Below are 15,662 nucleotides of genomic sequence, written 5' to 3'. Positions count from 1 at the left end.
AAACCACCAAACACCACAAATATTTTAAAAATCTGTGCTGGTTACGTAAGCCATCTCTGTTACTCAAAAGGCAAATCAGCGACCACTAAAAACCATGTTAATACTTCACTTAAACATGAAAGAATTAACTGACTTAACGCCTTATTAATCAGTCTGAGCTCTGCATTTAAACCTACTGCCCTTACAGGCCAAGAGCATTCAGGTCAAGTCAAAAAAGCAGCCTACAGCCTGGCAAAAAAATAGATGGCAAAAAAAAAAAAGCTTCCTACAGCCCTATCTAGTGACAGAGGAGCACCACTGACCGGTCACTGCTCCTCATGGGGCCAAAACCATGCAATTACACATTAGTGCAAAATCATCAATAACTAGATAAATGTAGAATAATATTGTTTTGGAAGGCTGGGGACAGGTTATTTTAATGCTTTTATCTATTTAACTATTAGGTGCTGGGTTTGATGGACTTCCAAGTCAAAAGGAAGAAATTCAGGTTTTCAGATGGAAATGGCTGGCTTTGATGGAATTAAACCAAGATATTCAAGTTTTGAGTCCTCAAGGCTGTTTGCAAAAGTGATATTCTGCACCAACACACTACTTCTATCTATAGAAATACACAGACCTATCTATATATGTATTTATACAGATATAAACATATATTTCACTTCCACAAAAAAATATACCTGATACTCCAACAGGCTCTTACAGGCTGTGGGAGTTTGGAGTTCATACAAAATCATGCTTTTAACTTACAGAACACTTAAAAGATACCAAGAGTAATTAAAGGCTTTGAAGCTGTAGAAAATAATATCCTCTCTCACTGAATGCCCTCACTTCAAAAACAGTCATCTGCATCCTCAACCCGACCTCCTTACAACCAGAGGAACAGCCTTCCCTGGAATCCTCACAGAACTTGTTATCTTGGTCTGCTTTTTGCAGGCAATCACATTAGTTGCTTTAGTCTGAGCTTATTTTGGGTTTAGCTTTCATTTTAAAGGTCAGTATGAGCGTCTATGGCCACAAAGCAGCTCTTTAAGACATCAGAATATATAACTTTATTTTTTCACTCTTCAATATAGATGTCATGTAATACACAGCACCAGCTCCAAAATTATTCTTCTGTGTAAAAAAAAAACACAAAATAGTGCTATCTCACAACAGATCCCTTTGTAACCCAACATACACATATTTGTGTATATACATGCAAACTCCCCTACAGATAACACAGGTTGGAAAGATACTATTTTGATTTCTCCTACAGACAAAAGCATAAAATTTTATATAAAAAAAATATATATTTAGTTCCGTTACCTGTAAGAACGCTTAAGTTTTGCAAGAGGCTAACACAAACTCACAGCTGAAGTTGTCACTAACAGCACAGTAGAGGAGAAAAAAAACCCAGCATAAAAACTTCTAAATGTTTAGCTAAAACCAATAATCTTTCTGCTGCTTTTACAGGAGGAAAGCACTACTACAAACCCAGCCAAAACAAAAAAAAAGTCAGTGCGTTAAGAACAGGAACTAGGCAACAGGGGCAGAGCATTTATTAAAAGCAGGCCTTCACTAGCAAAGCCTCACAGGACTCACAAGTATGAATTACTCCTTTTTAAAACAGCTCAAATCTGTGGGGTAAAAACAACCCCAACTCAAAACAGGGCAGAATCCCCAGTCTTTGAAGGTAATTATTTTTGTGTCATGTTAAAAATAAACACTGTATCATCTATTATATTGTACTTCATATTATAGGTATGAAATCTCTGCCTTAGTGGGGTTTTTGTCTTAAAATCCTTGTATGACCACCTCTGCTTAAGTTGGAAGTTTGAGGGAATAATTTCCAGCTTTGGGTGCAAATGAGGAAATTCAAGTTCATCTGGGGTTGTAGATAAAAACCTTAAAAATGCCTCAAAACCCAAGCTAATTAATGTTTGTGCTGAAATACCATCCATGGGTCTCATTCAGTAAGCAAAGTCCCCTTCTTAGCATCAAGAGAAAACGGGGAGGAAAATGCATCCTGCATTATTTCATACAGACTAAGATGAAGTTTAGATTTGATGGTTGAGGTAGAAACAGCATTCATAGCACATTACAGTCACTATAATTCTAGGTTAAAAGGTAAATTCCTGTATTTTAACACAGGTCAAGGCTTCTGTAAGTATCAATATTAGTGTATTTAATAAATCAGATTATAGATCACTTTAACCTAGAAAATTCATTGCTTTCATCTAACCTGCAAGGATTCTGTGAAGGCTGGGGGGAGTTTGCTAAGTAAATAAACTGTCTTCATTGCACCAGAAATTAAAGGCGCGACACAGGAGTGAAGAAGGGGGAAAGAAATATGGGAGCCTGACACTTTTATTGCACTTGCTTTTAGCTGGAGCAGAAAAAAAGTTCCTTCAGGCAACAAGAACACCTGCCTTGCAGAAAGCCAGTCACCACATGATTTACTCCAGAGCAATCCACAAAAAAGTGCTCCAAGAAGTTTCCCAGGAATAACTGAGGACCACATGCCAATCAAACTGGTGAGACCATTCACTGAACCAAGCCTTTACACAGCATGGTTCTCAAATAGCTCCCATCTCTAATCCTGCACTCTGCACAAACAAACAGATACGAACAGCTAGTCAAGTCATAGTACCTTGCATATACTTCAGTATTTACATAAAGGCAGAAAGGAGTCTCTCTATAAAATGCACCGAATCACGGAGTAGCCAGATTTTGAAACAGTAGGTGCTCCAAGAAGGACACAAAACAGATGGTAAATCTGGGTGACTCAACATGACAATATAAACCATTCACCACTGAAGTGTAAAGGCAAGTGAAGATCTGAGATTTCTCTCATCCATCCATACATGGTGTTAAAGCCCTTAGAAAAAGTTGTAAGGAACAGGCAAATAGCCCAGCCCTTTGATCATTATTAGGCTGTCACCAAGACTACAATTTTTAAGTCTTTTAAGGAGGCAGAAAATTCATTCAAAATAGTAACTTAGGTTCAACTACAAACAGGAATTTGGGTGTTAAGATTACCTGAAGAGACAAGCAAAATGCCCTGCAGCTTTCAAAGCACTGTCACATTAGAAGCACTGGGTTGACTGCTGTATTTGAGCCTTCCAAATAATACGTATTTTTTGAGAGCAATATGAGGAGTGATACAGGGACAAAAGTTTCCTTGATTTTTTCTTACTCTCTGAACAAGCCTGGTATTACTGTTTCTCTTTCTCATTTGCAAAAAACTGCTTTATTCAAAAAACAGTTTTGAGCTAGTTAAAAAAAAAAATTACAGAGACCTGACTAATGTACTCCTTTAACAGGAATATATGGGAAAAGTGTCCAAAGCAACCAACTAAAAATCATTAACATTTTGCATTAACAGAAGGTAACAGAAGGTAATAAATTAAAAGATTTATTACCCACACAATGAAAAAGAGAACAAAAACGTCAAAAAAGAAATCACTTCTTGGAACACTCTTCAGCATAATACGTAACAGAAGAAAGCATTATTGTTCCCTAAAATACTCAAAATAATTTAATCATTTCATCAGCTGCTTTCTAAATACCGTTTTAAAAACATCAGAGATCAGTTAAGCAACGTATGAAAAACATGAGTTGCATTCTAGGATACTGTAGAGGTAAAACTGAGAAGAGATTACCACCTGAAAAGCTAAGAAGTTTATTACAGCACATTCTCATATTTACAACTACTCTTAATTTATTAGGAAAGAAGTTCTGTCCATAAATGTCCCTGTTCTGATGCCCTTATCAATTTTTTAACCCATTTCTAATTTCAACTAGATCCAGCAGGTTACAGCTTCCAAAGATACACAATCTCTTAAAAAATACTAATGGACAAGTACCAGGAGCCCTTCTAACTCCTACTTTTCCCTTAAAAAAATCTGCAGCATTAACTCAACCGTATTAGACACCGTTAGGTGCTAAACATAGCCAGTAACCAAGGCACAAAGTAGCTTCAAATCAGTGCTTATACTTTATTAGACACCAGAAAACCTAACTGCTCCAGCTTACAGATCTATTGGAGTACAGACTTTACTGGTGGCATTGCTAATTGGGGTGGGAGGGAAATGAAGCTTAGCTGCTACAAGTGATTTTCTGTCAAGTCTAACTGCCCATTAAGGAAGAATATTAGCTGGCTGCTTGTTAACTACAGATCCAGAGCTGTTCCAGTATCCAGCTCAACCACAATTTCTCTGTAGTCTTGAAGCCATGCAGGAGCATCCCATTTGTACACCGCAACTGTGCTGAAGTCAGCTGCTCATTTACATGTTGCCACCCGATTTCATCGCTCCATTGCTTATACACTCCTCACAGATTTCACAAATTAATTTTTCATGCTGTCTCCCCTAATGCAGAGTGCTACCAGAGATCAGGAAGAGTGTTTTAGAGTATTTCACATTTCACCATTCTGAAAAGTTCTAAAACACATGCCAGCAAGAGCCATCTGAAAATTCCCCTGGAACACTTGCATGATAGGGATACTTTCCCAAGTCACAGCTTACATGTGTTCAAGGTAATTTCCAACATTTTCCAGAGATTCATGTTTCACATTCACATGCTACTACTTAGGCTCCACATTAAGCAGTATTTCCTAGCCTTCCATAATACCCTCCCCTCACTCATAAATGTCCAGATATACAACTGTAGGACAACATAACAAATGAGAACAGAATTAAAGTTCTACCTTAAGGAGCTGAGATTGCCCAATTTTATGCCTTAACCTTCCCCTAGCTATCAGGAATGAAGCTCTGGACAAATAGGTAAAAACCTTTTACTTGTCAGTAATTTCTGCAAAGCGACTTTGGTAGTCCAGTCTTTCCATTCTTCCTGCAGCTCCATGCAAAGAGTACAAAGCAATGTATTTCACCTTGTCCTTTTAACAAAGGTTTCCTACCACAAGCACAAAAGGTTTGCAAGCTCATGATGTCTAGGCAGTTAAACCAATTTTAACCAAAGTAATAAAGAGTACATAAGCTGAAGAATACACCATCATATTTTTACTAGTGTTAAGACTATGAAAATACCTCCTCTTCAAACTACAGCTTCTCTGAAGCACTGTTTGAAAAGTCTTTTCATTTTTCACCAAAAAAGCTGAAATCAAAGCGTGAGACAGGTAATTTACCCAAATGCCATACCAGTAATTCAAAAGATTATGTAAAGTGATACTAAGATCTAAAGAATGCTTCTCTTGATTAGCAGTTTACATTTGCTGGCAATCTCTGCATTATTATTATCACACTTTTAACGTGGGCTCCAAAAGAGGTAATTCCACTTGATGAATAAACCTCAGTTCCAAGTCAGCACAAAACTAAATTTGGGGGAGAACAAACAAACAAACAAAAAAACCTATCCAAATCACATTTCAATCTTCAACAGTCAATTTTGATCACAAATATATTTATGATCATAAACATCTTGTTATTTGTTCAAATGCTATTTACTTCACAACTGCTATCTTTATCTGAACTCGGCAAGAGGGGGTCACATACCTCTTTCAAGGCTGAAATTGCTGAAGTAGCTACTAAGAAGAAAACTACTCAAGTCACATGCACCTCTGCAATCTCTTACAGCCATCCACCAGGATAAATAACATTCTTTTGCCCCATAAAATTAATACTCATTTGTGAAAGATTTCTTCACTTACTGCCCTGTAACAGAAGCCTAAACCCCACAGATTTTCCTGACCTCCATAAAGCAAGAAACATCAGTTTCTAGCAAGGAGAAAGAAAAGGAAAGCCACCCATGTGCAAGAGTGGATCAAGGAAACTAAACAACACAAGACTGTATTCATAAAATCACAGCAGGGTTTGGGTTGGAAGGGACCTTAAAGCTCATCTAGTTCCAACCCCCCTGCCATAAGCAGGGACATCTTCCACTAGACCAGGTTGCTCCAAGTCCCATCCAGTCTGGCCTCTAACACTGCCAGGGATGGGGCAGCCACAGCTTCTATGGGCAAAACAGTATTAGAACAATAATTTTATAGTCTCAAAAAAAAAAAGTGATCAAGAAGTGTCACTGTCATCAGTAAATGCCATTTAGAGAAAACTCAGTTTAAGCAGCAAAACCCAACAATTCCTGAAACAACCCATCAACTCACCTCATGCTGCTGACAATCAACTTATGGACCTGGCTCAGGAGTTGGCACCAATTCTTCATAAAGTCCATGCAAGAAATTAAACTGGAACATGTGTTACCATTGCTTTCAAAAGAATGCCTTTTTCCAGTTTTCAATTAAAACTGCTTTTCTAAACTAACACCTAAAATCTCATTCATTCTTTCAGGGATCAATAATAGAGGTCTGGCAAACCGAGGCAGTAGTCTTTCTTCAATCAAAAACAAAATAGAACAAACAAACAAACAAAACCCACCAAAAAAAAAAAAAGAAGAAAAAGAGCTGGAAAAGGCTTTTTGTCAGTGCTACCTGGTTAAATCCCAATGCCCTGCAAACAGGACTGGAGAAATGAAATCCAGCTTACAACACACCACTGCTGATGGAACCAGTCTGATTTTCAGAAGTTGACGGAAAACTGTTACCCATCTTCCTCACTGTAAAAGCAAGGGACCATAAACACCCCAGAACCTATGCTTTTTGTTCTCATTTCTCATTTATAAAATCAACATTGTTTTCTGGTTTACAAAAGGGACACATTTTTTGATCTATCTCCCTCCCTTAAACTGTTCTAAACTAACAAAGCATCTCTCACAAGCGACAGATTTAGCTCTGCCTGAAGAACAACTTTAGCAAGATTTTCTCCCAGATTCCCTGATCAGAATACCTCCTCATTCTCAAGGCATCCCATAACAGAGAAAGAGTTGCAACATAAGCCACAGAGGGTGGACAGAAGGTGGAAAGAAGAAAGCAAGTCTTTCAGGTTAAACAAGATAGCTCTTCTGGGACAGGAAAAAGGGAGCTGTCAACAGCCAGGATTTTACTGCCTGGCTATGAAACAATTAGGAGGAGCTGGCATCTGGTCAAGAAGATGTAAAGGATTACATGAAGTAAGTTAGGTAGCTCAAATGCTCAAGGAATCTTAAAAGGAACAGAAAGAGGAAAAAAATTAACGCTGTCTGTTTTATGAAATTCTGTTAGTACTGGGGATTAAGAACCTCTAAAATCACTGTGTTTCCTGGCATTCTGGAGTCAGTCAGAAAAGTCACTCAATATTCATACAATTACGTTAAGTACAATATAAACAAGAAGAAAATGGTTTCAGATATCTTTATTTTTTAATAACACAAAGGCAGGAGCTATTGCTCTAAAGACGTATCAAGAACCCAGGATTCCAACTGCAGAACTACGAGCATGATAGTAACACACTAACACAATGGTAATAGACAAGAAGTATCAAAATACTGACTGTAGAACAGCAACAAGCTTTCTGGCTTGTTTGGGGTTCTTTTCCTTATTGTGATGTGGGGGTTAAAGTCATTTTAGCAACTGAGACAATAACATTAGAAACAGTTCTCAGTGCTCCTATTAAGTATTTGTTGGTCTTAAATTACCTTATTCTACAGAACAAAACGATCAACAGCTCTGGCTGAGGCAAGTACACCTTTTAAGTAAGGCAAAAAAAGATAACCAGACTTTCAACAGGGGAGAAGTTAGAAAAACAGGTATTTTCAACTAAAAGCACTGCTGGCACAGATCTCTCCCACAGACAGCAATAATTTATTTCCGAGACTCGCGTATCTCCAGCTTCTAACTTCTAGGTTACTCATGTTCAGCACACAATCCATGCCTATGCCTGTAACAACTACTCAGTTTTAAGGTCATCACAAACATATTTCCACATACTAAAAAAAAAGTATTGAATTTGATACATTAAAGTGATTTCTCTTTAAACTTCAAAGTTCACAAGTGTTACTGTGGTTGCATAGTTTAACACATACATCTGACTGTCAGTTTTCTAAAAATACCAGGTTATAAATTTAGCATTTTACTCAATAACCACAGAAGCATCAAGACAAAGAAGTTGGATATTCACAGGGAATAAAAACAGGGTATTAAAAAGCCATCCAATAGACCCCAAATTTTAAAAAGTCCAGTGAAAATGGCTCACTACATAAGTATGTACTTAAACAGCACCATCTGAACAATTATTTTTAGAATGTACTAAGACTGCAATGCATTCCAGCACAGTAAGAAGTCACAACTGCCATGAAGCAGTAGCCTCAGGGCTACGTTAAGACTGCTCAACAATTTAAACAGGCTGGTGCATTTAATGAGAGATCTAGGCATTAGTTAAAAAACAATGTTTTGTGGTAACTGATTTAGGAAATTAACTGGATTCAAGCACAAGCATCTGACTAGTTTACTCCAACTGCCAGAAGCAGAAAACACGAAAACAAAAGTGCACTTTACCAGTGGGCTCAGGTCAACCTCCTGCCATGTCTTCCCACACTCAGCTTCAGAACAAAGCTTTCCCCTTTCCTAATCTGAACATTAGAAGTCAATCCTATTCTTCAAAACTAATTTCCTATGGCAAAAAGAGCAAAAAGTACACAGGCATGTGTGTGTGTGTTGCTCACTACTGCCAAACATAAGGTTTTTATTTAAGATCTTGCAAGACCGTTTGAGTACAGAATCCCTTAGAGGAGGGAAATTAAAAGCTTTCTGCTTTCTAACAAATAACTTTTCACTCTTAAAGCAAAATCTAAGTTTTTCCCACTTTCACAGCTCTCAACACTTTCAACATACCTTCTCTTGACACAAACCCACAGGAAACCTCAGAAGATGCAGTACTTCCCATATTGCCCATTATGTCATTTTTGGCTCACTTGTTTTTAAGTAAACTTGGAGAGTTTGAGGCCTAATTAAATACCATTTTCACAAGAAGCTTTTTATTTTTTATAATAATTTAAATGGACTATAAGCAGAAAAGGCTTTACAGATACAACACTGAACCACAGGAGAACCCTGTTTCACAGATCCATAGCGCATCTCCTATGTAGGAGACAGCATGCTCTGAGCGCATTAGACCTGTACACTCTTAAACTTGGATTTATTGACTGGATCTTCAGATAGGAAGATGCCAGGTTTAGGCTTTATAAAAGACATCTTTATGACATGGTAACAGAAGGACCGTGGAAGGGCAAACAAATCTCTTAAGGAATGATGCATTGGAAGTAATTTTCTGCCTAGGCCTTCATTTCTAGGGCGGCTCTGTGTGATGGAAAAAGGAGTCATTTCTTTCCCAATCCCATTTTTGTCAGAAGATCCTGCTTAAGGAAGGCCAAGATCCAAACCCAGTCATCTTCCAGCAACATAAATGGCTCTCAAGATCTTCTGCTGAAGGCTTGTGATGCAGTATAAAGGTTAGAAGGTGTCCTGAAGCAATTTGGAGGGAATGAAGAGGGAGAGAAGAGTCACAAGATGCACCAAAGTAATAATGCATGTAACATAGTTCCAAATGACTTCAATTCAGCATGAAAGGGGAACTAGCAAAATGTCGTTAGAATCTCACTGCCAGTTTTCAAGTGATACCTTTTGCTAAAAATCAAAAGGAAATTTAGAATAAACTTCCTGTACCAGCAACGACACAGCTGGAGAAAGAAAGCTCTGACTGCAGGCTACCAATGTTTGCAAGGAAGAGGCTGTTGCTCTGCACAGCAATGAAGCAAGAAAGGCAGAATTTACCTGAGCTGATTCTACTGATTCCCCTTCTCTGAGGGGGATTGGGCCAGAGGGATTGCTGATCATGTGGGTTAGCAGCACATCCCCTTTAATCACGGTGTTTCAGTCTATTCATATGGACAAAGAAACAGGACTTAACCCACCAGCCACAGGCTCCACTGAAGCAAGAACATATTTAACATGTTTAGAACTGGGGAACTTTTGCAGTGCTGGGAATCAAGTTGGATTTCAAACCCATTTGGCAGCCTCCACCTTTTTGCACATTCAAACCTAGCACTAGTGTGAAGAGACAGGGAGGAGATGAAACCTGTGTGGCTAAGGGCCATGTACAACCACTGGCCTTACCTTGGCCCCAGCCACCATTTTCTGCTCTTGACTTTGTTTCCTGTCTAGAAAAGGGCCAGACAAAGATGTCATTAGTCCTTCAAAGAACTGAAGTACAAATATGACCCACAGACAGGAAGCTTATACAGAGGCATAAAAAGCATTCTTTCCATGTGCTCAGGATATGTTTTTCTCCTCTCTCTCCCCCACGTTTTCTCATTAAACTGCTCATACTCTTTCCCTCTCTCAGCTTAGAGAAGTGGAAGACAACATAAACAGGAAAAAAAAGCATAGAGAAACAGCGTAAAGTCCATCCTTCACACCTGAGTGGATGGTGGTTCAAAGGGGCCCTACCTACCTGCAACCCTGTTGTTTGCTTCAAGAACTCTGTTTGCCCAAGGAAAAAGAGACGAGCAAATCCTGGAAGCAGATCCTTCCCCAAAGGAAGTTTCTTTCTGAGTCTGCAACCTGGAGCTTTTGCTTGAGACTCAGTCCTCTGAGTGGATTCTTTCTTCAAACTCTCACACTGGTTCTTTACTTTTGTGGGCAGCTGGAAAAAGAATGAAGCCGTAGGCTGAGGCAGGGACTCCATACTTCCAGGATAGGGAGGCAGAAAGACTGGAGGGGAAGGAAAAGTGCTAGTTGGTAACTTCTTGAATAGTGATCTGTATTCCCTCATTTCCTGCCACACAGAGACACACACATAGTCACTGCAATAGGGGAGGATGACAAGAGATGAGTACTAGACATGCAGTTGTTTCATGCTTTGATGCCAAAAAAAACAACAAAGTGTTGAGCTGTGAACTTTCAAGACTTTTAAGACATCTACCAATAGATGAGAGCAATCGTTAAGATTTTTTGTCCAGAAAGTTCTCTGTTTGTTACAAGTAGATGTAGGTGGGGAGGGGAATTAAGTGCTCATTTCTTTAAAAAAAAAAATTTCAAATCTCTCCTCTGTTCACTTTCTCTCAAGTGAATTAAAAATGGCATCTATTGGAATGCAGTGAACTTCTCCCCATAATCTCCTTAAGAAGAAATGATCATACTTACCTGAATGTTTCCCTTACCAATGACTTCCTAATCCCACCCCCAACTCTTCTGTAAAGGCCTTACTCCAATTTCAGGTCTTCTACTCTAGTCAAAAAATCAGATTGATTAAACACCAACAGCAGTTTAATGCTCTTGTGACAACTCTGACCTAACCTAGGCACATTATCATTGCTGTGGAAGCTAAGAACCTACCCAAGTTCCTGGATCAAATTTCTGGAATATTCCTCATTTTTCTATATCATCCTAGTAGTTAATTGTCATTACCTGAACAATGAAAATATAATGCCCAAGAGCTGAAATTTTCTTCACAGATCCCAAAAGCTGATAGATTCATGTGAAATTTTATCAGTAGCATAGAGCCAACATGCAACAAAAAAGAGCTACAAGTCACTGGACCCAAAACACAATTATACGCATAGCCTCTCATGTATGTGTTTACTTATTATTACCTAGTACAATACCTTATGCACAACAGCAGCAGTGGCCAGTGTTTGCATGTAGGGTAGCTGTTGAGGTGTATGCATCATATGAGGCACTATCATTTTGCCTTCATTGCTCTGAAGACACCAGTTAGAGTATGATCCAGTAGTTAACCAAAAAGGTATGTTCCTCATTATGCAATTTCACTCAATTCATTTAGGGGCAATTTTGATGGGGTTTCTTCATCCTCTCCTTTAGAGCACACACCTAAACAAAACAGTCTTGGGTATCTTGCATGTCCTTTAATTATCAGCATTTGCCTCCTCAAAAACAACTTTCCTTCCTTGTGGTTCAAATAATAAAAGGAGACATTTGGGAGGAAAAAAGCTAGATTGTCATTAAAACCACAGCAATAATAGTTTTTTTTAAACTATTCTTTCTTTTAAACTATTTCTTTCTTTTTAATTTCTGCTGTCAGAGTAGTAGGTAGGAAAATTTCCTTTTTTTTTTTCCCAAACAGGTGATGGAAAAAGCCTTCAAGGACAGAACCTGATATCCCACAGTAATTAAAACAGAAAAATCAGCAAGTTTCTTCCAAAGAAACTGCTTGGGCATGCAGAAATATATTCCGCTTCTTGGTTCCTCTGGGGACACTGCGTATGGTGACAGTGCTTCAATCTAAGGTAAGAAGTTTTGCTCTAAATAGCGAGATTTTATAGAAATAGGATTATTTGTTTTAATGGAATTCCATGACTTTTCAACAACATGAGACCTTTCAATTTGACGAAACACTGCCTTTTGGATTCAGATCAACTTTCAACAGTTAAAGAAAGGTCTGAGTCAGGTTCTGTCTCTTCACCCCACATGCATGTTTTTGTGAAGGAAGATCTTCCTGTTTGGAGAATTAACTGACCAACACACATTTAAATGTACTTGGCCAACAGATGTCTCCAGCATGATGTTTTATACTCCCCTTTTCTAGTAATGTTGGGGATAAACGATAAAAAAAGAAAATATAAGAAACAGAACATGTTCAAGGTAAATTTCTACTGCTCTGTACTCAGTGGCTAAGGAACTATTATAAAGTGAGAGTACAATTAAAAGCACATTTCATCTTAACATTCATGTGAATGGAGGATTCTTTTTATCAAATAACTTGCAATATCTTGAATCTCATGGACTAACATTTGTTACTTACAATTCATAACTACAATGCCATATACAGCATTATAGGCTTCATTTCAGGTGTTATGTTGAAGCCTACAGATACTGCTAACACTTCCAGTCAGTATTCTTTTCCAGCTCAAAACAAAGTATCTGAGGTAACTGAGCAAAACAACCCCCCCAGATGAAGCAGCATGATCCAGGACCATGATCTGTAATATCAAAGGCTGCCTTTGAGAAATCCTCTTTTACCAGGCAAAGATAAGATCCTGTTCACTGGAAAAAGTATCCAGATCACCTACTGAAGTCTCTGGGGTGCAGATGAGAGGTTATTTGGTCTTATTCCTTTCATGCAGCAGTTCAGTAGAACAGACAAAGATCCAATGTCAAATTGCAAGGAAAAAAAAATAAAATCATAATGTCTTTGTCTATTGTCGTTTTCCTCATGGAAATAGCTGAACAACAAAACAGTTTCTGAAAGATCAATCTCTAACATCCTGTTAGGAATAACGTGGTTTTAAATTCCTTCCCTTACATCAAGATCATAGCATCGCTCCTTTTTCAAGAGAGAACCCTTTACTTCTAATTTTTATCCTTTCATACATCTTTCTTCCCTTAAAAAGAGTTGTTTTGAACTCTGAAGAAAGAGGTTGGTAATTTTTGTGTTCTAACTATCAAAAATACTAGCCTGATTCCTACATAGACATGTATTTCAGGCTGAAACAATTACATTTTTCTGCATTCTGAGATGAGTAATGCTAATAGATACTCCTTTACCTTTCTTTTAAATCTTTAGAAAAGTGAAGCGGTCTAGGATAGGCCTTCTAAAGTACTCAAATCCCTCTTACAGGAGAAGCTGTTTGGTGCCTCACAATCAATCAGCAGAAATGATTCACTCTACTGAGATGGCATGTTGGCCCAGCTCAAGGAGCTGAATATACAACAGCTTCTCAGTCACTGAATTGTAGAGTTTGCCGATTTACCTCAAGTGCAGGCTATGATGAGATTCTTCTAATTGGAGCAGTAGAAATTACAGCTGTGATGACACAAGAACAATGTATGTTGATGATCTTCAGCTATAGATGAAGTCAGGAAAGGCACTGGTAGCTCTATGTGTGAACACACAGAAGACAGTAAGGAATCCTATAATTGATGTTCTCATCTCCTTCGGGCAAATAAAGGAATCTTTGCAATGTATTTTCACAGTGACCCAAGTGTTGGGAGTAAAACTCCCTATAGTGCTTTCTTCTGCCTTCTTTTTCTATATAGCAGGTTTCATGACCACCAATTCAAAAGCCAGTGAGAATACTGATCCCTGTTCTTCTGCATCAGTAAGCAGAAGCTCAATAGCCAGTAAAGAAAAGTTTAAACAAGTGTAAATTCTACATAATACCATCAGCAAAATAAGTAAATACTGAATCTATGTAATTGGTAAGCAGTATGGAACATAAGCAACAATATTTTTTTTATTTCTAACACTGCAGCTCCAACAGCTGCAGGATCCAAGTGAAAGAACATGGAAACCACATGCAACCTGCCACAGCAGATTCAGGTTACCAGCAGGTAGAGCAACTGTTTCTCAACCCAAACTGAAAATTTAAAGCATCATGCAGTTATTTTAAAATGCAACCAGCAATATGGAATATTTGCAGTTCCTAAAGTAAAACTGCTTCTAGGTTAAATAGCTGTTGCCCTGCTGCCAGTAGTCATACCTCTCGAAACATGTGCAGGCTGCAAACCCACTGCAGGATCTATGCACCAGCATTCAGTTGAACTGTTATTCAAAATAAATATCACAAGAACAACAAATTTTAGTAAAGCACCTTTTTCCTGCAAACTAGCACCAACATGACAGGCATATTACAATACCAACAGGAGCGATGTAAGGCTGACTTGAAATTCCACACTACCAAAACTGTAAAAAAATATTAGTTTCCCAAAACTTCCTTTTTTTTGGGGGGGGGGGGGGGGGGGTGGTGGGGAGCAGGCAGAAGGGGGAGTGAAAGGGCAGAGAGTACTTGATAGGATAGCAGGGAAGAAGTCACTGAGCATTCATTTCATATTAGGAAAAATTTCTTGACTGGTAAGGTGTTGAGGCACTGGCACAGGTTGCCCAGAGAAGCTGTGGCTGCCCCATCCCTGGCAATGTTCAAGGCCAGGCTGGAAAGGGCTTCGAGCAACCTGGTCCAGTGGAAGGTGCCCCTGCCTGTGGCAAGGGGTTGGAACTGGATGACCTTTAAGGTCCCTTCCAACCCAAACCATTCACGTCTATGATTACAACAGCTACACTAGATAATGTTATCAAGTCCCAAAATGCAGAAAAGGCATCAAAAGCATTGATCAAAGTGTTGACGTTAAAAGAGTAAGTTTCATACAACCCATCATTAAAAGCTAAACTTGCAGAGAAACAGAATGGTAGGAATCTTTCTGAATTTCAGACTTGGCATGTGGCCTCTCTCCAGAGTGTTTTGTGCTCAACTTATTTAAAGGCCTATGAAAAAACAGAGAGGGCCATGGCACATGTCTAGATTATCAGACAAGGTGTCAGACAATACCTGCTCGAGACTGGCATATGTACCAGTTCCTGGAAGGCCTTTCCTAGGAGTGATAAACAGCTATGGCTTTTCTGAACTCAGCATGACAGAGAATTCCAAAACTGTATGTAGCTGTCACAGCAACGCACACTTGAGAAACACAGCCAGTGTTTCTTGGCACATACACAACAGCAGGAAAACATATGGGGTATGAAACTGAATGTTAATTATAAAAAACACTACCTTGTAAAAATAATTCCCATTAATAGATGCATCAATTTTATAAAATTTAAGAAATGGGTATATTTGTTAAATAATGTTATAATTATTTTTTCATTTTTAAAACTTCACATCACAAGCATATTTCTGGATGTCTTTATTAACATGCTTTTTGTTTCTTGTTGGCTTTGTGTGCCAAGTACAGTTGAGAGCAAACCTTTTTCTGGCCTAACTAAACCACATGTTAAATCACATTAACAGACTTTACTGGCACCAATATACAATTCTGCCATAAAGACAGACCTTCATTCAAC

At 38.4% G+C, this 15,662-nt stretch overlaps 1 protein-coding gene across 11 annotated transcripts in view; it reads right to left on the bottom strand.

The window, feature by feature from the left end:
* TSC22D1 (TSC22 domain family member 1) overlaps nt 1-15,662 on the bottom strand; it is a 69,438-nt gene that overhangs the window by 19,452 nt on the left and 34,324 nt on the right. The window contains exons 2-5 of one of the 11 annotated variants that reach the window (XR_008974622.1): nt 14,308-14,369; nt 11,473-11,698; nt 10,320-10,511; nt 7,209-9,493 (exon numbers count right to left, since the gene is read on the bottom strand). The exons of 2 other annotated variants lie outside the window; for them this stretch is intronic. Coding sequence is in view for 3 of the 9 variants with exons in the window: in XM_057426917.1 (XP_057282900.1) it covers nt 13,607-13,704; nt 14,308-14,369 (160 nt within the window). In the remaining 6 variants the exon portion in view is untranslated. Of the gene's footprint in view, nt 1-7,208; nt 9,494-10,319; nt 10,580-11,472; nt 11,699-13,476; nt 13,919-14,307; nt 14,370-15,662 lie in introns of those variants that run through there. 8 more of the 11 variants (XR_008974621.1, XR_008974626.1, XR_008974623.1 and 5 more) reach the window with 8 other exon arrangements.

Source organism: Pezoporus wallicus, unplaced genomic scaffold (assembly GCF_028554395.1).
Source record: "Pezoporus wallicus isolate ANWC-B61680 ecotype Strahan unplaced genomic scaffold, APGP_CSIRO_Pwel_v1 contig_7113, whole genome shotgun sequence".
Classification (NCBI taxonomy): Eukaryota; Metazoa; Chordata; class Aves; order Psittaciformes; family Psittacidae; genus Pezoporus; species Pezoporus wallicus.
This window is presented reverse-complemented; position numbering and strand designations above follow the sequence as displayed.